This window comes from Pelodiscus sinensis, unplaced genomic scaffold (genome assembly GCF_049634645.1).
Source record: "Pelodiscus sinensis isolate JC-2024 unplaced genomic scaffold, ASM4963464v1 ctg57, whole genome shotgun sequence".
Classification (NCBI taxonomy): Eukaryota; Metazoa; Chordata; order Testudines; family Trionychidae; genus Pelodiscus; species Pelodiscus sinensis.
Genome location: NW_027465880.1, coordinates 174,953 through 202,913, shown reverse-complemented (window position 1 = coordinate 202,913; position 27,961 = coordinate 174,953). Strand labels below are relative to the sequence as shown.

The following is a 27,961-nucleotide window of genomic DNA, read 5'->3' as shown; positions in this document are numbered from 1 at the left end:
TGCAGTGGACCCGCACTCCACCTGATGGCCTGAAACATGGGTGGGAGAGAGCCTGCCTGCCACCCGTCCCCGACCACCAGGCCAGAGCGCTTGACCCAGTTGACCTGGGCGGAGGAGGCTGTCAAGTAGACGGCTTGGCAGGCCTCCACCTGCTCCAAATCGCCTGGGTCCTGGACCACGAGGAGCACGTCATCGGCGTAGGACCAGACGCAAACTCAGCTCTCAGAGCACCAACCCCATCAACCTCCACCAGAGGAGACACAGGAAGGACTCAATTGCCAGGGCGTACAGTTATCCCAACAGCAGACACCCCTGATGTACTCCGCGCCCGAAGCTGACCGGCTCCATCAGGGTCCAGTTGAGCCTGACCAAACACTCCGTGAGGGTGTACAGCACCTGGAGAAAACCCACAAAACGGGGCCCGAAGCCGAAGGCCTGCAGAGTGCCCAGGAGATATCCGTGGCCCATCCTTTTGAACGCCTTCTTCTGGTCCAGGGACAGGAGAGCGAACGACAGACCGTCCCTACACCCGAGCTCCAAGAGATCCCGGACCAAGTACAGATTATCAAAGATGCTTCGGACTGGGACGGTGTAGGTCTGGTCGGGATGGATTACGTCCACCAGCATGGACCGCAGTCGCAGCGAGATGGCTTTTGCTACGACCTTATAGTCCGTGCTGAGGAGCGAGACGGGACGCCAGTTCCTAAGGTTGCGGAGGTCCCCCTTCTTCGGCAGCAAGGCGAGCATGGCTCGCCTGCACAACAGAGGGAGGACCCCGCTCTCCAAGGACTCGGCCCACATGGTGACGATGTCTGGGCTGAGGACGCTCCAGAACATGCAGTAGAACTCCACGGTCAGCCCGTCCATGCCTGGGGTTTTATTGGTGGGCATGAGACGAAGGGCTTCCGAGAACTCGGCCAGAGTGAGAGGCAGCTCCAGCCCATCTTGGTCACCCGCGCTGACCATCGGGAGCTCGGTCCAGAGCACCCTGCAGGCATCGGCTTCGGTCGGATCCGTGGAGAACAAACTGGCATAGAAGGCCCTGGCCCTTCCACGCATCTCCTCCGGATTCGTGAGGGGGGTGCCGTCCTCTGCCAGGAGGCAGGTAATGTGCCTTTTAGACCCTGTGATGGGGCATGGGGCTCAGCAGCTACTGAGTCCATGAAGCCCTGTACTCCCCAGGGGCCGGCGGAAGCGTTGGCCACCGAGCACGCCACGACGCAGCTGTCCTGCGTGGCCTGCTCCGCAGCCGCCCTTGCGGTCACGGGAGAGGAAGCGCAGGGGGCTGGCACAACGCACCGTGCGTCGGGGGCGGGGTCACATCACGCCAGATGTGACAGCGCCGATGCGCCAATGCAAATGGCGGCCTGGGGCCGCAGAGAAGGGAGAGAGGAAGGGAGACAGAGGACCGCAGGGGGAGCATGGTCGAGAGTCGGCTGCATGCCAAGAAGCCCGAGGAGCCACGAGGAGAGTTGAGGACCAACACCCGATGGTTGGGCGGTGGACCATAGAAGAAACCAGGTGGAGGGAAGGAAGTGACCCAGGATGGGGTAAGGAAATCACCGAATTCCTCCCGAGGGTTGGTGAGTTCCGGGGAACAACCCCACCAACCAGGCAGTGGAGCCTGTCCCCTGCCTTTAGGGTCCTGGGTCGGGACCTGGAGAGAGGGCGGGACCAGGTCCCTCTTCCACTCTGCCAGTGCACGGGGCTAGCAGAATGGCCCGTCTAGGCCAATAAGCCCCAGTTGTCGAATGTAAGGCAAAGGTTAACCGAGACAAAGACTCATTCAGGAATCGGGGAACACTTGGGTGTTGGGGGTGGAGCGCTAATAGGACCCCGATGATGATGTGGGTGTAAGCCTGAGGGGAACCTACACCGTAACAGACCCCCCTCTTTTTCTCCAGGGCATAGAAGAGGGAGCCGTGATCCATCTCCCAGAGGAGATGGATGCGGGATCGAACAAAGTCTACCCGGGCCCGAAGGTTGTCAAGGGCCCGGAGTTCCTCCTGCTTCTCCCAGTACGCCTCGTGTAGGGGTGGATCCTCGGGGTTGGATACCAGGCTTCAAGACAGCCTGCTCCAGCTGCTCTATCGCCACATCCTTCTGCCGGCTGGCACCCCGGGAGTAGTCACGGCAGAAGAGCTGGGCGCACACCTTCCCCATGTCTCACCATCTCTGCGCCAAGGGAAAGGCGGGACGCTGCCCCCGCCAAGCCAGCCAGAACTCCCGGAAGGACGTCACGAAGCCCACGTCCTCCAGCAGGCTATTATTGAAGTGGCAATAGGCCGGCCCCAGCCTCTCCACACTGAGAGGGGATTTCACAGCCATCAAATGGTGATCCATGAATGGGGCCAGCTGCACGCTGGAGGAGTGGGCTCGTGCCAGATGGAATCTGGAAAGGTAAATGCGATCCAACCGGGAGTGGCTCGACCGATCGTCCCCCCACCTGGACGTAGGTGAAGGTGGTATTGTCGTCCAGATGTTGGTCACGCCAGACGTCCACCAGGGAGTGATGGTCCACAATCTCCCTGAGGACGCCTGCCTCGGCCTGGCAGTTCTTAACTCCTGTACGGTCCCGGTCCTTGAGGGTGGTGTTGAAGTCCCCGCCCAAGACCAGACATTCGCAAGGATCCAGGGTGCCGAGGAAGGTGGCCACCCGCCGATAAAAGGTGACCCGGTCCCGGCCCATGTTCATGGCGTAGATGTTGACCAAGTTCAACATCAGCCCCTCCACGCAGGCCCGGACGTGCAGCAGGCGGCCCGGAATGACCTCAGCAACACCCAGCACCTCGGGCCGTAAGGCAGGGGAGAACAGGGTGACCATCCCAGCCAAGCGAGCACTGAGGTAGCTGAAAAACACCCCGTCCCCCCACTCCAGCCGCCAGCCAGCCTCAATGGCTGGAGTCGTGTGGGTCTCCTGCAGGAAAACCACCGAGTACCTCCCCCCCGCCGAAGGAAGGAGAGCACCCGGCTCCTGAGGAGACCCGCCCTACAGCCCCGGGCGTTTAATGTCGCAATGGTGGAATATTTCATTGTGAGGGCTGGGGTGGATCCTCGCGGGCAGGGTAATTGTTGGCCTCCCACAGGCCACGCAACAGGCCACTCCCCGAACCAAAGGTCAGGAAAGCGTCACAAAATTTGCAGGTCTGGCGGTAGGCCACGATGTCCTGCCTCTTGGTCTCTCTTCCCTCCTGCAAGAGGGCTCGTGTGGCCTGAAGGATTAAGTGAACGTCCCCCCGAGCACTGAAGAGCTAGCTCCAACTTTCCCAGGCGGAGCTCGGCCCCCAGCGCCGAGGGGGCACCAGGCTTTTCCTCCATCTGGGCCCCTGAATGGACCTCGCAGGCCACGGAGACGGGCAAACAGGGATCCAATCCCTGGCACAGCGCAAGGAACGATGGCGCTGTGCTGCCCGTCCCCCACCCCAGCAAGGGAGGGGGCGGCAGAGGGAACAAGGCAGCCCCTAATGGACTGGGGACACGAATACCACTCCCTGAGGGCCACCTGCAGCTAGAGGGAATGCGACGGCCCCCACAGGGGTGGCAATAACAGGGGGATGGGGAGATGGTGGAGGGGGAGCGGTCATCGCGGTAGGGACGGGAGGGGGGTAGGATCGGGCCTGGATGACAGGTCAGAAGTGGAGGTGGAGACGAGGGTGATGGTGGGAGACGGGCTTGGAACGGGACTGGATTCGGGGCTGGATACGGGTTCATACAAAGGGATGGGATCGGGACCAAGGGCATGAAAGGGGATGACGGGAGGGTCGGGACAGGGAGGGGGACCGGAGATTTGGACAGGGGCTAAGGGAAGGTCCCCCAGGTCTAGGCCACCAGGCTGCGGCACCTCCCGAACAGGGTTGGGGACTGGAGGGGCAGAGGTGGGGAGGGGTCCTGCACCGACGCCGGGCGCAGGTGGCTGGGCAGAGCGTATCCCTGCAGCCATGACGTCAGCTAGAGTGTTGTTTGCTGGGCCCCCAAGAGGGAGGGAAGGCGGTCACCCCGCCTCAAGGGTGGAGGAGGAGGCACCCTCAAGCCTGGGGCCCGTCTGCTCGGCACCAGCCGTTGCCCCTGAGGGCTTGGCGGCCTAAGATGCAGCGCCTGAGTTGGCTGGGCCGATGGGCAACACCAGGGGCACCCCGAGAGTGAGGATGGGATCGGCCACCTGGGGCACAGGGGACGGGGGAGGAGGGAACGGAGCAGCAGAGTCGCTGCCCAGACCAAGGCCCGTTGGCAGGGGGTTGTCCTCCCACTGAGCGAGCAGGGTCAGACCCAGGGCCTCAATCTCCTCCAAGATGGAGCTGATCTCCATCCCCATGGCCCCAGAGTTCTCCCTGCCGGCCGTCGAGGCAACAATTACCTTGGCAGTGATGACGGGTGGCACAGATGGTACAGGGGCCGGGGGAGCTCCACCCGAGGCCTCCTCAGGAATGGGCTCCACATGGGGGACAGCGCCATCCCCCCTCGCTGTCACGGCTTCCTCGGTGGGCACCTCCTGCTGGCGCTCATCAAGGGCGATCTTGACAGCGCTGGCCCCCCTTGGTATTTTTCAGAGGGGAGCCTTCCAACCCTCCTCGTTGGAGGGGGGAGATTGAGCCCGCAAACCGCGGGCTCAGTGCTTCCCCCGGACGAGCTTCCAGCCCTCCAAGGCGGAGGGCTGGTCAGCAGGGGCAAGGCCAGGGGGCACAGATGGTTTTCTAGGGGATCGGGGAGGCAAGGGAGGGAGAGGGGGGGTAGGGAAACCTCCCCCTGAGCTGAGCCCTCGCCAGGCAGCGACCGTGCCACCGTCTCCTTCTCGGGCACTGCTAAGTTGGAATTTATGGAGGCGGGGTTCGCCTCCTCGCTTGGCCATGCTGGGGGGGAGGGGCACCTCCGGAGCCCGAGCAGAGCCGTTGGTCAGAGGAGAGGCCGCCACGGAGGCTGGACTACCAGGGGGGCCGGCGGTGTTGGGGCTGGCACCCTCTCGGGCCCCGGGGGGTCCAGATGCCTCCTCCGACCGGGCCAGGGGGCAGCCCCTCCAAATGTGCCCTGTCACCGGCAGAGGAAGCACCGGGTCTCCCCCGTGGAGTAGTGGACCCGGTAGAGGGCCCCCTGGTAGGGCACTGTGACAGGGTGCCACGACCCCGCACTTTAAAGCTCCCCGCGCCTGCCCTATACGGGCGACGGCGAACTGGGGTGAGTGCATGCGCGGCGTGCTCAGACGCCGCCAAACAGCTGGGGGGAGGACGTCCGAGCGTCACATGACGCCACGTCCCCCACGCATTACATTCACCGGCAGCAGCTCGGCAAAGCAGGGAAGGGACGTAAGGGGATGTGGGAAGCGGGACGTGCAGGAAGGAGGCGGGGTCTGGAGGAAAGACTTGGGAGGAAGGCGTCAGCCGGGGGTGAGGCAAGAAGCCAAGCCCAAACACGGGTGATTCAAAAAGGAGGCGAGAAAGCAGGCAGGCGCGGAGAGAAAGACGGGGCACAAGAGGCCTGAACATTAGGTAAGGGGGGGTATGTCTACACTGCCACCCTAGTTTGAACTAGGGAGGCTAATGTAGGCATTCGAAGTTGCAAATGAAGCCCGGGATTTAAATATCCTGGGCTTCATTTGCATCTTGCCGGGCGCCGCCTTTTTTAAATCCCTGTTAGCGTGGACTCCGTGCCCGCGGCTACACGTGGCACGGAGTAGGTAGTTCAAATTAGGCTTTCTAATTCGAACTACTGGTACACCTCGTTCTAAATCCCGGGCTTCATTTGCAACTTCGAATGCCTACATTAGCCACCCTAGTTCGAACTAGGGTGGCAGTGTAAACATACCCAGGGAGAGGAAGGAGCCCAGGGTAGGGCAGTTGGAATGCCCACGGGCTGCTGTGTTTTGGCGGAAAGCCCCACCAGCTGGACCGGACCCAGATAGGTCTGCGTCCTTAGAGCCCTGGGCTGCGATCCATGAGTGAGGGCGGGCCCGGACCCCCCTCTCCCCATCGCCATAGATGGCATTGCCAGTTGGTTCCCCGAATGGGGTAGACTGATGCAGAAGCAGGGAAAGGAAAAAGGGAATTTGTGTACAGCCATCTCCCGGTTTATTAGCAATAGAGCAGGACTCAGGCTAACCCTGGGGCCTAACAACGCGAGAACTTGGCGAGAGACGCTGTCTTCGCTTCTCTCTCAAAGATAAAGATGGAATACTGACTCTAACGGGGACCTTGAGATAAGGTAGCATCTCAAGGGAATTGTGTGGGCAGAGAGAGATAACCGTTAGCTGTTGTTGTATGTAACAGGAAAGTATATATACTTGTCTTTCATTGCTTGTATTTTGAAGATCTGTCTAAGGAACAGGGGGCACCTCCCCCCCATCTGACTGCAGTCTTCCCTTGCAATTGCTTGAAAAATAAACTGTTTCTGACTTGTTGCTTACCAAACGCAAAGTGAGGACTTTGTTTTCTTCCACACTGACCACAGGGGAAAACTGAGGAAAGCTATGAAGACTGTAAAGGCACTTGCGCGGGTTAAAACACGGGACTGTAGGGTGAGGGGTACAAACAGGGACACAGGGTGGCAAGAAACTGTTACAGGCACCATGAAGGACCCCTCTAGCACCACCCCGCCATACGCCACCAGTGGCATTTGCAGCTGTACCTGCGATGGAAGGACAAGACGTGGCGGAGGGCAGGGTCCTTACAGCCCAGCGGGAGAGGGCTGATGGTAGAAATTGGCCTCCCCAGGGTGGAGAGGGAGGGCAACAGGGCAACATTAGGGAGGAAGGGCGGGACGGAGGTGAGGACCACCCATACGCCCAGGTCCTCCAGAGGTTCGAGGGGCACGTGCACGCCCCCCACCGCCAGGCCCCTCTCCACCATCTCCTGGGCAGCGGCCTCCGAGGCAAGGAAGAACACCGCCTTCCCGTACATTTTGGAGGCCGCCACCACGGCCGAGCCCTCCACCACCCTCGCCAACGCCCGCACGTATGTTTCAACGTGGGGCGAGGCGGCAACCAGGAGGCAGCGGACACCATGCCTCCTCGTCAGTGTGGGGAAGGGGCCCCAGACACTCGGAATGGAGCTGGAGGCAGCGGTCGGGGCAGATGACACAGCAGCACGCACGTGGGGGGGGGCGGCAGCGGCCACCTGGGCGCACGCTCTGGGGGCTGTGGGTGGATCACCCCCACAGCTGGTGGGGGGAACAGCAGGGGAAGGAGGGGTTGCAGCGGATGGCGGGGTCGCAGCGGGCAGGGCAGCCTCAGCCACTGGAGGTTTGGCCTTGCGGGATGGGCCTTTGCCCTTCTTCTTCCCCTGGCCCTTCTTGCCGGCCGAGGTGGAAGGCTCTCCCAAGTTGGGGGGGGTGTCGGCCATGGCATTGGCGGAGCCCAAACCGGCAGTCGGGAAGTTGCCCCCCCCCGACAGCAGCAAGATGTGGGTGGTGGCAGAAGCAGTCCAGGGAGGGAAAGGCCCAGCAACGGCAGGCAGGCAGCTGCAGGAGAGAGCTGGCCAGGGAGGGCTCCCAGCAGCAGGAGCAGGAGGCAGGCCGGGCAGGGGAGAGAGGAAGAGAAGGGTGCTCTGGAAGAGAGGAGAGGAGCAGCAGCCACACCCTGCTCCTCTTTCTCTGGAGCTAGGCTCTGAGGACCACCCAGTGACTCAGAGGGGGAGGAACCCTTCCAGGAGCCATTTTGGGCCAAGCCTGACCCTGCCCAGCCACCTGACAGGAAACCAGGAGGCGGGGCCAGAGCTATAAAACCCCAGCCTGAGAATTCAGTCTGGATTTAGCTTCTGGAGGGACTAGATAGCTGCTCAGTGTTCTCTGCATGGGAGATTGAGAACTGACCTGGGCTGGCTTGACCTGGAAGGCAGACCTGAACCCTGGTGCTGCCCAGCGCTTAAAGATGTGCCAACATCTTGTGGAAGCAAAGGGATTTGTATGCAGCCATTTCAAGTTTGGTTAGCCTAACTCATGCTAACTCTGAGACCTAACAATGCAAGAGCTGCTGTTTTTTGCCTCTTGCCTCTCTTTTGTGCTTGAGATAAGGATAGAATACTGACTCTAGTGAAGACCTTGAGATAAGGTGGTGTCTGAAGGGAATTGTTATGGGAAGGGGAATACTTGTTTATTGTTATTCTATATAATGGACAGTGTGTGTGTGTGTGTGTGTGTGTATATATATATATATAGGCTTCTAATTGTTTTGTATTTGACGATCTGCCTAGCAGCAGCTTCTTCCCTTGCAATATTGCTCGAATAAACTGTCTCTGACTACTTGTTGCTCACAAATGCAGAGTGAAGGCTTGTTTTCTTCCACAATCTCTAGCTGTACTTGACCCAGACGATCAGCCTGTACACCTGCACCAGCCTACACCCAGAGCCTGGCTAGAACTGCTGGGCCTGCAAGGGCCAGAGGACTAGACTGAACCCTCCGCCATGCCTGACTCTGAGGACCGGTTAGGGTTGCTGGACCTGCAAGCAGCTGAGGACTGGTCTGGACCATCTGGAGCCCAGCTGGATGTGAGCCCCCCTAACTCCCCAAGTGACTGGTTGGAAGCCCAGGTATGTGCAGAGGGGGAGAGGAAGTGGCCCAGGGAGCAATACTGACAGTTAAACACCCGGGTCAGCCTGTTTTGGGCTGGAGTCCGCACTGACCCAGCAGCAGGCTGTATTGCTGCTTCCTGGGCCAGGGTGCAGTGGAGTGGGCGGGCCTGCGTTCTGCCCCCCTGCCCCTGCCACCCACCTAGTGGGTGCCAGTCTCCCCATCTCTGCTACAGCAGGTGAGCAACCTGCACCCCTTCTGAACAAGGAGACCCAAACCTTTTGCTACTGCTCATGGTTGGCCTGCCTGAAATAAGGCTGGGGCTACTGGACACTTACACTGACTGTGTTTGCTGGTCCACCCTGAACCAAGGCTGGGCTTCTATACTAGCTGTGGATGTTTGCTGCCCTGCCTGAACCAAGGCCAGGGCCCCTAACTGTTTGTTTGCTGCCCTGCCCTGAGCCAGGACCCATTACTGTGTATTTTTTTTGCCCCTGCCTGAGACAAGATCGGGGACACTGAATTCTCATTTAGAACTGTGGTGTCCACTGCCTTGCCCTGCCCTAGGGACAGGGCTTCTCAACTGACTCGTTCCAGGTGGGCGACCAGTAAACAAGGCTGGGCTCACTGGACTGGTGACTTGGGGGTTTGCTTTAAGGGACCACAGTAGTGGGGTGGAGTGGCCACCCACTGACCCGGAGGCCTAACTGGCTTACAACAAGCAAGAAAACCTAGATTAATTTCTCCTGGACCATCCTGTAAAATTCACAATGCACAGTATTTGTACCCACACGTAGTCTGCTGTAGCTTAATACCAAGAGAACCGTAGCCCTTCCTTCCCTAAGCACAAAAAGCTGGGGGGGCATGATCTGGTCCAGCATTCAGTGTCTAGAGTAGCTGGTACTTAGATGCTTCAGTGGAAAGTTTGAGAATTTCTGAAATGTACAAATATGAAAGTTTTATTCCCCTAATCTAGAGGAGCTGCTTGCCATCTTGAAGCAAGAGTTTCTCTCTTTATAGTTTACTAATTCCCTTTTATCCCCTAGATTGGGGTCAGCAATCTTTCTGAAGTGGGGTGCCAAGATTTATCCCTCGTGCCCTGGGCCATGCTGCTCTCCGGGGGGGGGGCTCTCCACCACATACCCCATGGACCTCTTGTGTTAATGCAAGCCTTTCTGCAGACTACCAGTTGCTAATGGAAAGTCACCGTTAATTACATAATTATGCCGGAGCAATTTTGCTAGTGCTGCAGCTGGGGAAAACTGTTTAATTTAAATTAACCAGAATAAATGTTTTAACTCTTATGTTAGTTTAATCCAGTGGTCCCCAACCTTTCAAGGTTGTCGGGCGCCAGGGGGTGTGGCAGTTCGCCCGCCGGACGCCAGGGGGCAGGGACACTTGCGCCCTGGGGGCGGCCCCCCCATAGCCGCGCGCCCTGGGGGCGGCCCCCCCTGCCAGCGCCGCGCGCCCAGGGCCGGCGCTCGCCCCGCCATGCGCCGGCGCTCGCCCCGCCATGCGCCGCGCGCCCGGGGCCGGCGCTCCCTCCGCCATGCGCCCGGTGCCAGGCCAGCCCCGAGCACCTGGTGGGCGCATGGAAATGCCCCCGCGGGCGCCATGGCACCCGTGGGCACCGTGTTGGGGACCATGGGTTTAATCAAACTGCAGAAGACATTATGTCCAACACAAACGGTTTCAATGTTTTCTTTCCTTATGGCAGGGGTGGGGAACCTTTTTTGGGGTCAGGGGTCACTGACCCACAGAAAAAAATCAATTGGGCACCACACAAGTGAGAAGCAAAAGAACTCCTCCCAAACCCCCAACCCTCACTGAGGTGGCCCCCAACTGAGACACCTCACTCCTCTGGTGCTCCAGCCCCACGGGGTGAGGGGAAGGGACAGGGAGGACTGAGGTTCAGGGTTGCCCAATAGGCCAGATTTACTTTTCTGGGGTTCCAGAGTTAGTGGATTTTGTGGACCCCTTTAGGCTCTGGGGTGGGGACAAAAATGAAGGGTTCAATGTGCGGGACAGGGCTGCCAGTGAGTGGGAGGAGGGGTGCAGGATGGGGGGAGGAGGGCAGGGTCTGGAAGGGAGTTTGGTGGTAGGAGAGGGTGGGGGTATGACAGGGAGTATGGGGGTGGGAGGGGGTTGGGGGTGTAACGCAGAACAGGTGAGAGGGTGAGAATGCAGCAAAATAGCTAGCTGGAGAGGGAGGCAAAGAAGTGGGGAGTAAAGGAAAGTACAGCTTCTGCAAGGTAAAATTGTACCCCTTCTCACATTTTCCCTCAGCTACATGATCTCCCTCCCCCCCCATCATCCCATGCCCCTCAGTGCAACTCCTGCCCCTGCATCCGCCTTCACCCACCTTCCTGCCCCCACATCCCAGTGCACTCACTGGCAGGGCAGCAGCTCTGGGAAGAGGAGGGAGGGGGGCAGGGACAGAGTCTCTTCCCTGTCTGGCCCAGCCCTTTGCCTGCAGGCTGTGGCTCCAGGGCTGGGACAGGCAGAGCTGGGGGCTGCCCAGGGCTGGCTCCAGCCCAGCTAGGCACAGTGGGATGCTGGGGAAGGGGCTCCCTGCACACTGCGGCGCACCACATGTGACCAGCCACCCAGCCTGGGCTAGGGTTGCCAGATGGTCGAAACAAAAATACCGAACATGCCCCCCCCCCCCCCCAAAATGGGAAAAAATTCTGTTGGAGAAAAAAGGAGGGGGGGGAACAAAAAAAAGGACTCCAAATAAGCCCCAAAATTTTTTTTAAATAAAACAGCATTAAAACAGCATGTCCCCTTTAAGAGAGTGCAGGGATAGGAACATGGGAGAAGTTGAGCACTAAGACCCAGGGGAAAGCATTGCTTCCCCTGTCTTTTGGCTGGCAGCCATTTTGTGCCAGCAGCCTTGAGGAACCAGGTAAGCATGGGGGCTGTGGTCAGGGAGCTGGGGGTGTTGGGAGCCGGGGTGGGGCTTGGGGGAGGCCGGGCGCTGAGTATTTGTAGGGTTGCCAGATGTCCGGCATTTTTGCCTCCTGGCCGGGGAAAAATTCAGAAAATACTGGACATTTTAGGTGTCTGGTATTCTCTGAACTTTTTACCGGACAGGAGCCGAAAATACCGGACTCTCCGGGTGAATACCGGACACCTGGCAACCCTAGCCTGGGCTCTGCAGAGCAAGCCCGGCCCCGCCCCCTCCTGAAGCAGGAAGCAGAACCTCTGTGTGTGTGTGTGGGGGGGGGGGGGCGGTAACCCCTTAGCTCCCAGGAGCTGCATGCCCAGACCAGGCAGGGACAGCACCAAGGATGCATACCTCTCCTGCCTCCCACCCCAGCAGGAAGCTGGAGCTCTTGCTCCAGCCTATAACTGCATGGCTGAGACTGGAGCTGCATCACAAGCTCCCTGCTGCATGGGGGGAGGGCCGAGGCTGAGCTCCTGCCCCGCATGTCGGGGGGGGGGGACCCGATTCAAGCAGCATGCGTGCTGGGGGTTGCTGACCCCTGCCCTAGATGGCATGCTCAGAGTTCTTGACTGAAGATTATTTTCCTTTATAGAAATCATGCTCATTTACCACAACACATTTTCATCTAGATCAGGGGCTCTCAACCTTTCCAGACTACTGTACCCCTTTCAGGAGTCTGTCTGGCATGCAACCAAGTTTCACCTCACTTAATTATTTGCTTACAAAATCAGATGTAAAAATACACAAGTGTCATAACACCATATTACTGAAAATTCTTACTTCCTCACGTATAGTATATAGAGCAGTATAAAGGCATTGTATGAAATTTTAGTTTGTATTGACTTGGCTAATGCTTTTTAAGTAGCCTGTTTTAAAACTAGGCAAATATCTAGATGAATTAATGTACCCTGGGGAGACCTATGTGAACTCCCTGGGTACACGCATCTCTGGCTAAGAACTACTGATCTAGATGTCTAAATTTTCAACCAATTCACTCAGTACTGAAACAACCACCACTGGTTTATAATTGCCAAAAGTGTTGTAAGGATTCTGAAAGAGTGCCCTTCCATTGCTAGGTCACCTATTTCTGCTTCTAAGTGTCTTGCATTGGTGCAGACATTTGTGTGTGTGTGGTTTTTTTTTTTTTTTTTTTAAATTAGGTTTACATTTTCCTCAGACATCAGGGTTATTTTGTGTACCACTGATTTCAATCTGTCCCTTCTTCATTTCAGTAGTAATTTGTCTTATCTTTTACTACCATATACAGACACTCCTTTATGCTTATCTAGCGGTATCAGTGTTCCTAGTAGATATTAGTGGGACCCAAATGCTCCTCAGACCCAGTGGGTCAGTTCTCCACCTTCCAGTTTAAAAACCATTGAACACTCACCAATTTTCTGTGCTGGTTTCACTTTGATTCAGAGGGGGAACACATTCTTTTTTGTTAGCTTTCCTCTACCCCAAAAGTTCAGTGCCATGTAAAGAGAGTTTGTTTATATCACCTAATACAAGGTATGTCTACACTGCAACACTATTTCGAAATAACTAGCGCTATTCCAAAATAACTGCCTGCTGTGTAGATGCGGACTATTTCAAAACAGTGTCAAAATACTGTCAAGCTGGAGGACTTCTTACTCCAACTCCTGTAACCCTCATTGTACGAGGAATAAGGGAAGTTGGAGGAAGAGTGCTCTATTTCAAAATAAGTGCTGTGTCAGTGGCTCCCTATTTCAAAATAAGCTACACCATTGACATAGCTCAATTTGCTTAGCTTATTTCGAGTTAAACCCTACAGTGTAGACGCACCCACAGAGACCTTGAATTCCCTCATCTAGATGGTCCTGAACAGGGAATCGGAAGCATCTGAATTTACAGACTTTCCTAATCTAAACTACGGTGCTGGGGCCTCTATTCTATCCCTCCCACCCCCACCAAGTCAATGGTGGTAGTATGTACCACCACTCACCAGAACTGTCTACATGTTTTGAGAGACTGAGTATATTTACATGTGGCATGCGAGTCACCAAATTATTTTCATTGTCAGCCTAGGTATCAATATGGGTATGTCTACACTAGCCGCCTAGATCGATCTAGGGAGCCTAATGAGGGCGACTGAAATTGCAAATGAAGCGTGGGATTTAAATATCCCGCGCTTGATTTGCATGTTCCCGGCCAGTCGCCATTTTAGAAATTGACTAGCCCGAAGTAACTGCCCGCATCTACATACGGCAGTGAAATAGGATTCCGAAATAAAGCCCTAACTCGAATTAGCTGGTATTCCTCCTGCAATGAGGTTTACCAGCTAATTCGAGTTAGGGCTTTATTTTGGAATCCCGTTTCACTGCCGCGTGTAGACATGGGCCGTTACTTCGGGCTAGTCAATTTCTAAAATGGCGACTGGCCGGGAACATGCAAATCAAGCGCGGGATATTTAAAACCTGCTCTTCATTTGCAATTTCGGTCGCCCTCAGCCTCCCTAGATCGATCTAGGGGGCTAGTGTAGACGTACCCTATTTCTATATGGTAAGAATGACACTTATACCACTGACACCCCTATCTATCCAGAAATTCAACCAACATCAAAAAGTCCTTGACATGAGTAAACAACAAAAATAAAAAGTAAATGAATAAGTTATACACCCAGATACCAGTGAAAAGGAGATGCACCCAAGACTCCTCCATAACAACTCCGAATAGTTGTGTTATTGGATACACAGGTGGATAACCCCTTTTTTGACGTTTGTTATGTTTTTACCCTCCATGACATCCCGTAGCAATGAATTCCACAGCCTAATTCCATGTTGTGTCAAAACCTTACAAGTTTTGACACTGCGGCCTTTCGGTGTCACTGAACATCCCCAACTCTCCAGAGCTGATAGAAATGGAAAGAAAAGAACTCTTATGAGCTCATCTCCAGACTTAAAAAAAACCACCTATCTATACTGAGTTCCTTATCTCTAATACTCTGGAACCAACACTGCAAACACACACAGCATAAACATTCAATGCAACAAATACAATTAAAACACATGGAAATATAGCCTGGGGATTATGCACAGCAGTTAATATACAGAACAGGCTCAACACTGCATCAATGCTTTGCAGGCTACCTATGGATAAAAGGGGACAGACACTCTTGTTCCTAGTTTGAACAGTATGGGGGACAGTGATCATGAAATAATCAGAGTTCATGATCTTAAGGAAAGGTAGAAGGGAGACCAGCACAATTGAGGTAATGGATTTCAGGAAGGCAGATTTTGATAAGCTCAGAGAACTTGTAGGTAAGGTCCCATGGGAAGCAAGACTGAAGGGAAAAACAACTGAGGAGAGTTGTAAGTATTTCAAAGGGACGTTGTTAAGGGCCCAAAAGCAAACAATTCCGCTGTGTAGGAAAGATAGAAAATATGGCAAAAGACCAGCTTGGCTTAACAAGGAGATCTTGTATGATCTCAAAATAAAAAAGGAGTCCTATAAAAAATGGAAACTAGGACAAATAACAAAGGATGAATATAGGCAAGCAACATGGGAATGCAGGGGCAAGATTAGAAAGGCAAAGGCACAAAATGAGATCAAACTAGCTACAGGCATAAAGGGAAACAAGAAGACCTTTTATAAATACATTAAAAGCAAGAGGAAGACCAAGGACAGGGTAGGCCCACTGCTCAGTGAGGAGGGAGAAGCAGTAACAGGAAACTTGGAAATGGCGGAGATGCTCAATGACTTCTTTGTTTCAGTCTTCACCGAGAAGTCTGGAGGTGTGCCTAACGTAGTGAATACAAGCAGAGAGAGGGTAAGTTTAGAAGATAGGATACACAAAGAACAAGTTAAAAATCACTTAGGAAAGTTAGATGTCAGCAAGTCACCAGGTCCTGATGAAATGCATCCCAGGATACTCAAGGAGCTGATAGAGGAGGTATCTGAGTCTTTAGCTATGATCTTTGAAAAATCATGGCAGACGGGAGATTCCAGAAGACTGGAAAAGGGCAAATATTGTGCCCATCTATAAAAAGGGGAATAAGAACAACCCAGGAAACTACAGACCGGTCAGTTTAACGTCTGTCCCAGGGAAGATAATGGAGCAGGTAATTAAGGAAATCATATGCAAACACTTGGAAGGTAATAAAGTGATAGGGAATAGCCAGCATGGGTTTGTGAAGAACAAGTCATGCCAAACTAATCTGATAGCTTTCTTTGATAGGATAACGAGCCTTGTGGATAAGGGAGAAGCGGTGGATGTCATATACCTAGACTTTAGTAAAGCATTTGATACGGTCTCGCATGATATTCTTATTGATAAACTAGGCAAATATAACTTAGATAGGGCCACGATAAGGTGGGTGCATAATTGGCTGGATAACCGTAGTCAGAGAGTTGTTGTTAACGGTGCTAAATCCTGCTGGAAAGGGATAATAAGTGGAGTTCCGCAAGGGTCTGTTTTGGGACCCGTACTGTTCAATATCTTCATCAATGATGAAGATATTGGGATAGAGAGTACGCTTATTAAGTTTGCAGATGATACCAAACTGGGTGGGGTTGCAACTTCTTTGGAGGATAGGGACATAATTCAAAATGACCTTAGCAAGTTAGAGAAATGGTCAGAGGTAATCAGGATGAAGTTTAATAAAGAGAAATGCAAAGTGCTCCACTTAGGAAGGAACAATCAGTTCCATACATACAAGATGGGAAGCGACTGTCTAGTGTGAAAGGAAGGTATTGAGGCCTACCCAGAATATGTCAAATGAGTACTGTGTCCAGTTCTGGGCACAACATTTCAAGAAAGATGTGGAGAAATTGGAAAGGGTCCAGAGAAGAGCGACAAGAATGATTAAAGGTCTAAAGAACATGACCTATGAAGCCAGGCTTCATGAACTGGGCTTGTTTAGTTTGGAAAAAAGAAGATTAAGGGGGGACATGATAGCGGTTTTCAAATATCTAAAAGGGTGTCACAAGGAGGAAGGAGAAAATTTGTTCCTCTTGGTTACTGAGGACAGGACAAGGAGTAATGGGCTTAAAGTGCAGCAAGGGAGGTTTAGATTGGACATTAGGAAAAAATTCCTAACTGTCAGGGTGGTCAAATATTGGAATAAATTGCCAAGGGAGGTGGTGGAATCTCCCTCTCTGGAGATATTTAAGAACAGGTTAGATAGACATCTGTCAGGGATGGTGTAGACGGAGCTTGGTCCTACCTGTGGACTCGATGACCTCTCGAGGTCCCTTCCAGTCCTATGATTCTATGTAGGCAACCGGAGTTGCAAATGAAGCCCGGGATTTGAATTTCCTGGGCTTCATTTGCATATTGCCGGGCGCCGCCATTTTTAAATGTCCGCTAGTTCGGACTCCGTGCCGCACGGCTACATGCGGCACGAACTAGGTAGTTCGGATTAGGCTTCCTATTCCGAACTACCGGTACACCTCGTTCCGCAAGGAGTAATGGTAGTTCGGAATAGGAAGCCTAATCCGAACTACCTAGTTCGTGCCACGTGTAGCCGCGGGCACGGAGTCCAAACTAGTGGACATTTAAAAATGGCGGCGCCCGGCAATATGCAAATGAAGCCTGGGAAATTCAAATCCCGGGCTTCATTTGCAACTCCGGTTGCCTACATTAACCACCCCAATTTGAACTAGGGTGGTAGTGTAGACATACCCTGAGGGAGTAGACAGATGGGCTCCTACTCAGTCACACCAGTGGCAACTTTTAGACATGCATAGCCAGTAAGTTTTTTTGGTTCCATCCCCAGACTGAAGCTTTTCCTGTGGGGTAAGTGGGGAGAAAGGAGGGCACTCTGTCATTCATCAGAACAGATTGTCAGAGGCACCAGGAAAGAGGAGAGGGAGTAACTGTGATGAAGAGACACATCTTGGTTTTCCCTAATTTTGTGTGCACCACCCTCCAAGGGTACTTACCAGTCTCCTAATCCCTTCCTTCATAGGATCATAGAATCCCAGGGCTGGAAGAGACCTCAGGAGGTCATAGAGTCCAGCCCCCTGCCCAAGGCAGGACTAACCCCAACATACTAGAATCCTGAACAATCACCCCCCACTCTAGGGTCTGGGCCCTCTACCCATCTCCAGAGAGCCCCCCCGCCCCAATTCAGGTCCCTGATTCCAATCCTCCCAGCCCCCTTGCATTTCCTTCAGGGTCCCAGAGTTTCTGCCCAGCAGTCACCAAGTCCACCTCCTTCCATATCCCTGCTTTCCTCACACATCCCCACTACTTCCCTACTTTCTCCTTCACCTGTACTCCCCATTCCACCCAACAAGTCAAGCTGCTGCCTCTGACCTGCACATGTATGTAGCAGGGGGCCACAGGAAACATTTCTCTGCCTGCAGCACCAAGCAAAATGAGAGCCTGCTTTTCCTGTAAGTCAGGCTTTTGTTGTGTTTCAAAACTGCACCAAAAATAAGCAGGCTTGTGCCCACCAATATCTAGAACCTTCCATGGAATGTGGTAATTGATGGGGAAACAGCATTCCACACAGACAGATGACATCAAGTTGAGTGTCAGATTTCATATCACAGACAAAAATATGCAGTTTTAAACACTTACCTGGGTCTAAACAGGTAAATTTGCAGCACTCTTTTGGGTCTTTGCGATACTGCTGACAACCTTGGGGCCGTTCACATAGGGCTGCCACACACATCTCCGGTTCCCCATTGTGACAGGTACAGCTCAAACAGGGGTCATCCCCTTTTGGAGTGAAATAGTAGCCTTCATCAACAATGTTGTCTTTGATGTCAACACAGGTCTGGCCTGGAACAGGAATGTGTATCAACGCTCACCAAAAGAAATCATATGTGTAGCTCTTTCTGCCAGAGTAACAGAGCTCAACTCAAGCTATTATGTAAAATTGCTTAACAGTTAAGCAAACTCATAGATTCATAGACTTTAAGGTCAGAAGGGACCATTATGATCATCTAGTCTGACCCCCTGCACAGTGCAGGCCACAGAATCTCACCCACCCCTTCTAGAATAATCCTCTCACCTATATCTCAGATATTGAAGCCTTCAAATACTTTGAAGACCCCAAGATGCAGAGAATCCTCCAGCTGTGATCTGTACCCCATGCTACAGAGGAAGGCAAAAAACCTCCAGGGCCTCTGCCAATCTACCCTGGAGGAAAATTCCTTCCCGACCCCAAATATGGTGATCAGCTAAACCCTGAGCATGTGGGCGAGACTCATCAGCCAGACACCCAGAAAGTTCTCTATAGTAACTCCTATCATCCCTCCATTGACCTATTTCCCACCGATAGTGAATGGTCAATTAGTTACCAAGATCATGTTATCTCATCAAACCATCCCCTTCATAAACCCATCTAGTTTAATCTTGAAACCAAATAGATCTTTTGCCCCCACTACTTCCCTTGGAAGGCCGTTCCAGAACCTCACTCCTCTAATGGTTAGAAACCTTCGTCTAATCTCAAGTCTAAACTTCCTACTAGCCAGTTTATATCCATTTGTTCTTGTGTCCACATTGGTATTAAACTTAAATAATTCCTCTCCCTCCCTGGTATTTATCCCTCTAATATATTTAAAGAGTGCAATCATGTCCCCCCTCAGCCTTCTTTTGGTTAAGGTAAACAAGCCAAGCTCCTTGAGTCCCCTTTCATAAGACAGGTTTTCCATTCCTCGGATCATCCTAGTGGCCCTTCTTTGTACCTGTTCCAGTTTGAATTCATCCTTCTTAAACATGGGAGACCAGAATTGCACATAGTATTCCAAATGGGGTCTCACCAATGCCTTGTATAACGGCACTAACACCTCCTTATCCCTACTGGAAATACCTCGCCTAATACATCCCAAGATCGTATTAGCCTTTTTCACGGCCATGTCACAATGGCGGCTCATAGTCATTCTATAATCAACCAGGACTCCGAGGTCCTTCTCCATTACTTCCAACTGATGTGTCCCCAGCTTATAACTAAAATTCTTGTTATTAATCCCTAAATGCATAACCTTACACTTCTCACTATTAAATTTCATCCTATTGCTATCACTCCAATTTACAAAATCATCCAGATCTTCCTGTATGATATCCCGATCCTTTTCTGAATCGGCAATAGCTCCCAACTTTGTGTCATCTGCAAATTTTATCAGGACATTTCTACTTTTGGTGCCAAGGTCAGCGATAAAAACATTAAATAAAATTGGCCCCAAAACTGATCCCTGAGGAACTGCGCTAGTAACCTTCCTCCAACCCGACAGTTCACCTTTCAATATGACCCGCTGTAGTCTCCCCTTTAACCAGTTGCTTATCCACCTTTCAACTTTCATATTAATCCCTGTCTTTTCCAACTTAACCAATAATTCCCCATGTGGTACTGTATCAAATGCCTTACTAAAGTCGAGGTAGATTAGATCCACTGCATTTCCTTTATCTAAAAAATCTGTTACTTTCTCAAAACAGGAGATCAGGTTGGTTTGGCACGATCTACCTTTTGTAAAACCATGTTGTAATTTGTCCCAATTGCCATTAGCCTCAATGTCTCTAACTACTTTCTCCTTCAAATTTTTTTCCAGGATCTTACATACTACAGATGTCAAACTAACAGTTACCCAGGTCGCTTTTTTTCCCTTTCTTAAAAATCGGAACTATATTAGCAATTCTCCAGTCAAATGGTACAACCCCTGAGTTTAGAGATTTATTAAAAAATTTTGCTAATGGACTTGCAAGTTCATGTGCCAGTTCCTTTAATATTCTTGGATGAAGATTATCTGGGCCCCCCGATTTACTCCCATTAAGCTGTTCAAGTTTGGCTTTTACCTCGGATATGGTAATATCTATCTCCACATCCTTAGTCCTATTTGTTATGTTATAATTATCCCTAAGCTCTTCATTAGCCTCATTAAAGACTGAAGCAAAGTATTTGTTTAAATATTGGGCCATTCCTAGATTATCCTTAACCTCCACTCCATCCTTAGTAATTAGCGGTCCTACTTCTTCTTTTTTTCTTTTTTTCCTATTTATATGGCTATAAAACCTTTTACTATTGGTTTTAATTCCCTTTGCAAGGTCCAACTCTACCCGACTTTTAGCCTCTCACTTTGTCCCTACATGCTCTAACCTCAATAAGGTAGCTTTCTTTACTGATCCCTCCCATTTTCCACTCCTTATATGCTTTCTGCTTTTTCTTAATCACCTCTCTGAGATGCTTGCTCATCCAGCTTGGTCTAATACACCTGCCTATACATTTTTTCCCTTTTCTTGGGATACAGGCTTCTGACAGCTTCTGCAACTTTAACTTAAAATAATTCCAGGCCTCCTCCACTTTAAGATCCATAATTTCTTTAGTCCAATCAACTTCCCTAACTAATTTCCTTAATTTATTAAAGTTAGCCCCTTTGAAATCAAAAACCCTAGTCTCAGATTTATTTTTGTTTATCCTTCCATTTAATTTGAACTGAATTAGCTCATGATCACTCGAGCCAAGGTTGTCCCCTACAACCATTTCATCTATGAGGTCCTCACTACTCACCAAAACCAAATCTAAAATAGCATCCCCCCTTGTTGGTTCAGCAACTACTTGATGAAGGAATTCATCAGCTATCACATCTAGGAAAATCTGAGCCCTATTATTATTACTAGCACTTGTTCTCCAGTCTATATCTGGAAAGTTGAAATCTCCCATGATTACGCAGTTTCCATGAGTATTTACTTCATTAAAAACATTAAAGAGGTCTCTATCCATATCCAAATTGGATCCTGGTGGTCTATAACACACCCGAAGCACTATCCCAGGGGAGGATCTGATAGTTTTCTTCCCCAATGTGATTTTTGCCCAGACAGACTCTGTCTTCTCCATTCCATCACTTTTTATTTCTTTACAATCTACCTCATCTTTGATATACAATGCGACTCCACCACCTTTACCCTTATTTCTGTCTTTCCTAAACAGCACATACCCTTCAATACCTGTACTCCAGTCATGCCTAGTATTCCACCATGTTTCTGTTATTCCTATAATATCTGGTTTCACTTCCTGGACCAATAGCTCTAGTTCCTCCTTTTTGTTACCTAGGCTCCTCGCATTGGTGTACAAACATCTTAATTTTTGCTGTTTGGCCTCATTCACATTCTTTACCCAATTTGGCACGGACGTTGTACCTCCAATATGACCTATTAGACTAGTATCCACCCTACCGTTCCTCATGTACATTCTCCTACTTCCAGCTATATCCTTTCGTACTTCGTTTTCCTCCCTCTCAGTGTTAAAATCTGGCGTAGAGATTACCTGGATATCTCCCAACCGTCTCCCCCAAATTCCTAGTTTAAAGCTCTCTTAATCAGTTGAGCCAGCCTCCATCCTAGAGTCTATTTCCCTCCCTACTTAGGTGAAGTCCATCTCTAGAGAACAGTCCTCTGTCCGTAAATGCCTCCCAGTGACCATACATCCCAAAGCCCTCCTTATAGCACCACTGCCTGAGCCATCTATTGATCATCATCATCCTGTCACATCTTAGTTGCCCTTCTCTAGGAACAGGCAGAATCCCACTAAAAATCACCTGAGCCTCGATTTCCTTGAGCGTCCTCCCCAGCCTAGCATAGTCTCCCTTAATTCGTTCCAGCGAGAATCTAGCCGTATCATTTGTTCCTACATGAAGGATGATCAGTGGATTCCTTCCTGCTCCCTTAATAATCCTCTTCAACCTCAGTTCCACATCTCTTATCTTAGTACCTGGCAGACAGCACACCCTTCTATTCTCTGGATCAGCTCTGGTTACAGGCCTGTCTATTCTTCTCAGTAAGGAGTCCCCAATCACATAGACCTGCCTTTTCCTAGTGACAGTGCGATTCTCTGGTCTATCTCTAGCTTCCTCTGGCTGCAAGTCCTTGCCATTCCTATTTTCCCTTGTAATCCTCTTTAACCCATCCTGTATCCTCCTAATGCTCATTATTGTTGTTGTCTCCATTAACTCTTCCCCTTTATCTATGGGACTAGCCACTCTTCTCTTCTTCCTCACCCTTCCATCTTCATTATCTACCTGCTGTACCCCTTCTTCATTTTCCAGCTCCACATACCTGTTCTTGAGCTCTATTTCTCCTTCACTGACCCATCTTTTCCTCTGCCTGGTTCTCTGAGTCACATGCTTCCACTGTCCATTTTCTTCGCCCAGCAGTCCCCCCTCTGAGGCCCTTGATCCTGCTTCCATCTGCAGATCTAAGCTTTCCCCTTCAGCCACGTCATGCCTTTGCCCCATCATCTGTTCAAACCCCCTTCTAAACTCGACCAGAGTCTCCACCTGCATCTCCAGTCCTCGGATCTTTTCTTCCATCAGCTCGATCAGGCGGCACTTCATGCAAACAAAACTCCTTTCAGGTACCCCCTCCAGAATCATGTACATACCGCAGCAACCACGTCCAGTCATCTTCCTTGTGTTCTCTACTACTTGGGCCATGGCCACTAATGCCTCTGTGTTTTATCTACTTTCTCACCAAAATCCTATTAGTCCGGTGAACACAAAAACAAACCAAAACACCCCCTCCACAGCAAAAACAAACCCCAAACAGGTCCCACAATCCAAACTCCCTTTACAAACTCCCACTCAAACTCCCCTGTTTACAGCTCTGTTTGCTTGGCTCCTGTGCCGCTGCAGCTATCTATCAAATGTTGGGGTTTAAAAGACAAGTAGAAACTGAATTGCTAAAGACCTGTGAAAAAGAATCCTCATGGGTAGGGCTGCCAGGTGTCCAGTTTTGAACTGGACAGTCCGGTATTTGAGCTTTCTGTCCGTGAAACAAATTGAGAAAATACCAGACACATAAATGTCTAGTATTTTCTAATTAAGTTTTATTATTATCAGGAGTATCAGTACGTAGTTGCGTACTGTCTGGCTGGTAGACACGCTCCCACTGCGTGACCATGTCTATCAGCCAGGCAGTACGCAACTACACAGTAGAGAGGAGGAGGGCGGGGCCAGGGTGAGATGGAATCCCCAGGGCCGTACTCGCCCATGCGCCCCACCGGGACCGTGCGCAGAATGGGCAGCACCCCAGGATCTGCGTGCACCCGGGCCAGCCCTGCTTCCCGCTAGCTGGTCCCCCCAGTCAGCTCCACTCCCCCTGACCTCCTCCCAGCCAGCCCCGCCCCCCCATCCCGTTCTGAGATCACATGTGTGTCCGGTATTTTTTTGAAACCTATCTGGTAACCCTTCTCATGGGCTGGCACAACAGCAAGCCGAAACATTCTAGACATGCAACTTGGGGTGGGGCGGGGGGGTTAATAATAGAAGTCACCAAAGTGTGTGTTATTTGGTCAATGTTAATAGGAGGTAGTTGCCAATCTGAGGGTCACTGAAAAACAGCAGGCAAGCAGACTTCGGCTTATGCCATCTCCTGGGACTCAAATGCCACTGTTGGGCCTTCCTCAATCAGACCAAACCAGACAGCATTATCCCCTCCACCAGCTTTGACCACCTAGGTTATAAATTTTCCCCAACATGCATCTCCTCTTTCCTTGCTTTCTCTTCCTGGTTTTACCTATTAACTGTGTGCTTAGCTGACAAGACTTCAGACTTTGCAACACTCTGCTGAGAGCCAGCGAGCAGAGAGCTAAGCTAGAAGCAATGCCTTAAAACAACCAAACATTAAGGCTGTGTCTACACTGGCCGCTTGAATTTCCGGAAAAGCACTGACGATCTAATGTAAAATCATCAGTGCTTTTCCGGAAAAACTATGCTGCTCCCATTCGGGCAAAAGTCTTTTTCCGAAAGACTTTTGCCCGAAAGGGCCAGTGTAAACAGCACAGTACTGTTTTCCGCAAAAAAGCCCCGATCGCGAAAATGGCGATCGGGGCTTTTTTGCGGAAAACCACGTCTAGATTGGCCACGGACACTTTTCCGCAAAAAGTGCTTTTGTGGAAAAGCATCCTGCTAATCTAGACGCGCTTTTCCGAAAATGCTTTTAACGGAAAACTTTTCCATTAAAAGCATTTTTGGAAATTCATGCCAGTGTAGACGTAGCCTAGAAGTTTGGCAGGTCTCAGGAATAGCAACCCAGGCTACATGTAGTGTCTGCAATTTCTCAGCACCTACGGTGCAAGCAGCAGAGACAAAAGTTATTTTTCTCCTTCCTTCCTACAGCTCAAAATCATCTAACTCTTCCTCTCAAAAAGGGCCACTAATACCCCATCCATCTTCAATGCCACCGGAAAAGATTTTGAAACAGAGCTCTTCCTCTAAAAAGACTCTCTGCAGCTTAAGAGGGGGAATAAAGGATAGTGTTAGAATTAAACCCTTACTTAATTATTTACATTCAAATGCTTTAATAGTTTATTCTACAACTGTTACCCAATCGTGTTAATCCCCCACTTGAATAAGCAACTAATTCAGAGAACTTTTGTGGCTGTTGGACATTCACTGATGCAAGACAAGAGGCATGAAGGACCATTAACAGACCTCTACTTAGAGCTCTGCATGTTTATAATTCATCTGCACAAACATTTTATTAGATTATTTGCAGCGTATTACAACTTACTCCTTTTGCAGAGGAATGAAGACTTCTCATAGCAGTTTTCAGCATACCAACTGTGTAAACCATGGTGCCGTAGGGTGGGTAAATGGAAACACTGAAGCTGGGCACAAAGAATGTTCTCATTTTCAGACATGCCCGTACCAAAAATAGGGTCAGGGGGCAAGAATACTTCTGAGGAACCTAGGGTGAGAGTTTATTATTAGTGTGAGCAACTTTCAGGTCTTTGAAGCTTTAGAAAAGCTCATCAGTGTGTCATTTACTCCATGCACAGCCAACTTCTAGTACAAGGCTTCTGTCCTCTAATTTTAGCAATGCTCCTTGAGGTGGAAAAGCATTGGGGGTAAAACAGGAAGACAAATTGCTGTCTCCCAAGATAAAGGTGTTTGTGAAGAGGAAAGGCTGCTGTAAAGCCATGCTGTTTAAGACGCCAAAATGTCATTTTATATTCCCTTGTAATTTTTAGGGTATGTCTAGCTACATGCCTCTGCCGACAGAGGCATGTAAATTAGACATACCGACATAGTCAATGAAGCGGGGATTTAAATATTTCACGAGGCATAAGGGATCGGTCGACAAAGGCTTTCTTTGTTGACCAATCCCCGTCTTGACTGCCGATTTGTGCCGACAAAAAGCTGAGCTGGCACAACATGGCGGTCATTTTTATTCTAATGAAGCGGGGGATATTTAAATCCCTGCTTCATTGACTATTTCAGGTAGTCTAATTTACATGCCTCTGTCGCCAGAGGCATGTAGTCTAGACATACCCTTATTCTGAACATGGACAGAACCTGATTCCACTTCAGCTGCTTTGCTCCAGTCCACCCTGCAATGCTGGCTTGGTTAGCTGAGGATTCTATCATGGAGGAATCCTAAGTGAGAGATTTGACAGCTCTTAATCCACCCTTTCCAATGCCCAGAACAATGTAGCTAGGGAAATGGCACTATTGTGGTTTCTTGGCCATGTTTAAGTTGATCCCTCTGTGCTGTAAATGCCCCCCTGGAGTCATTAACCAGCATCTTTATTTCTCCCACCCTCAACAACTCAGCCAGGCCTGAGGCTCTAACCCTATGTTTTTCATGCTAATGTTTACACAAGGTAATCTCATTTTCCCACGTGTGTGTACAGTTTGGGGCATGAGAAGCAGTTGTGGATTAGTGAATTGAGCACAATGCATGGAGTCAGCATTCCTGACACACTTCCTCATGCACATAATTCAAGGCCTTTGCCTCAGCTATCCTACCTTTAAAATGGGGAGTACACTTACATATCTATACTAATCCCTTTTGACAACCATGACAAAAATGATAGAAGAACAAGCAGTTTAATAATAAACTAATATAAATCAACTTTGTTACATTCAGATAAAACAGATTTGCTACCAGCAACACAAAACCACTAGTCGTCTTCACTGTAGAGAATCAGTACTATTGAAATATAATACACACAGATTACATGTGATTCATGACACAATCCAAATAATGTAAAGTGCTCCATGCTGGCAACATCCCTAATTTAGAAATGTTAATGCCAAGCAAGAGTGATACATATAGCAGAGCTGGAGATTAGATACCAAACGTGTGTTTTGTAATAGGGTTGACAATTTCAAACACAGGTGCTTGACAGCCAAGTATAAGTGGTAAGATATTCAAAGTTGAGGGGCACTTGGATTTTCCACTGTCTTCAAGGGACAGCAGCTATGGGGAAAAAATTAAACCAGTGCATATGGATTTAGGAGTCCAACATTGGGTTCTCAGGCTTGAAAGTGTTGCTCTTGATACTCCGATTCCTGGACATCATATGGTTAACATGCTAAAATGGTCCTCTGAAACAGTCTGCTGAAGTATTGTTTGACTTACGAAAAAAACCTAGTCTCTCTACTGCTTTCCTAAAAGTCGTCCATCCAACAGACTATACAGAATTCTCATGGAGCAAAATGTTCAATAGTAGCTAAGTGATCACTTTTGAAAATGGGACTGAGGCACTTCTGCAACTTTTCACCATAGTCTACTTTTAATAGACTCTCAAAGGTTCTATGGAATCAAGAAAACATGAATTTATGCCATCTTCTGATAAACGAGAAGTCATAATTCTAACACTGGCTGTTAAATGGTACACATTAAGAAAAAGAAAGTTATAACTGCTCTAAATAGTTCCATCAGTAGATGGAGTGCAGTCAACTTCCTAAAAAAGAGCAATGACTTTTTCCTTCAGGAGAAATAGAGATCTGTATTTTTCCTGTTTTATGGATTAACTGATAATTTATGATATTTTTGTTCATCAAGGTTCATGAATTTAATATAAAAAAGTTTGAAATCCCCCCCCCCCCCCAAGAGAAACCCTGAAGTGCTGCTCTATCGTAAAGCTAATGTGAAAGTGGCACTTCCCCTGCTGAGCAGAGAAATGCTCTACGAACATTCAGAGTCAGATCTGCTCACTTTAGGGGTAAAAATAAGTGTAAGTACTTTGACTCCTGATGGCACTGTAAAGCCAATGCTATTATGGAACACCTGAGCTGGATGCTACATAGGTAGGCTATTTGCCAGGTTTGAAGCTGGACTGTCCTGTTTTTGTATGGTCTGTGCCCTGCCTCGTTCTATCATACAACTGGATATGGTTTTATCCAGTATCATGCACAGAGGATGGCATTTTGCCACATTTCCTGCAAAGGTATGACCTTGAATGCATGCTGTGTGAGAGATCCCACCAGAGGAGGTGAGGTGCCACATTCTGTAAAACAGAATTCTTGATGCAGCATGACCTTGCCTGCATGGTGCAAAGTTATGCTGGCAGGGACAATTGAGGGGATTGTTCTATATACTGGGGGGCTGCGTCTACACTGGCATGATTTTCCAGAAATGCTTTTAACGGAAAAGTTTTCCGTTAAAAGCATTTTCGGAAAAGCACGTCTAGATTGGCAGGACGCTTTTCTGCAAAAGCACTTTTTGTGGAAAAGCGTCCGTGGCCAATCTAGACGCGCTTTTCCGCAAAAAAGTCCCGATCGCGAAAACAAATCTGAGCTGTCTACACGGGCCCTTTTGCGCAAAAGTT

At 50.1% G+C, this 27,961-nt stretch overlaps 1 protein-coding gene across 1 annotated transcript in view; it reads right to left on the bottom strand.

Annotated features, from left to right (window-relative positions):
• LOC102461266 (integral membrane protein DGCR2/IDD-like) overlaps window positions 1-27,961 on the bottom strand; it is a 196,408-nt gene that overhangs the window by 54,759 nt on the left and 113,688 nt on the right. Inside the window, exons 8-9 of the mRNA XM_075915986.1 lie at window positions 24,916-25,092; window positions 17,989-18,192 (exon numbers count right to left, since the gene is read on the bottom strand). Coding sequence (XP_075772101.1) covers window positions 17,989-18,192; window positions 24,916-25,092 — 381 coding nt within the window. The remainder of the gene's footprint in view (window positions 1-17,988; window positions 18,193-24,915; window positions 25,093-27,961) is intronic.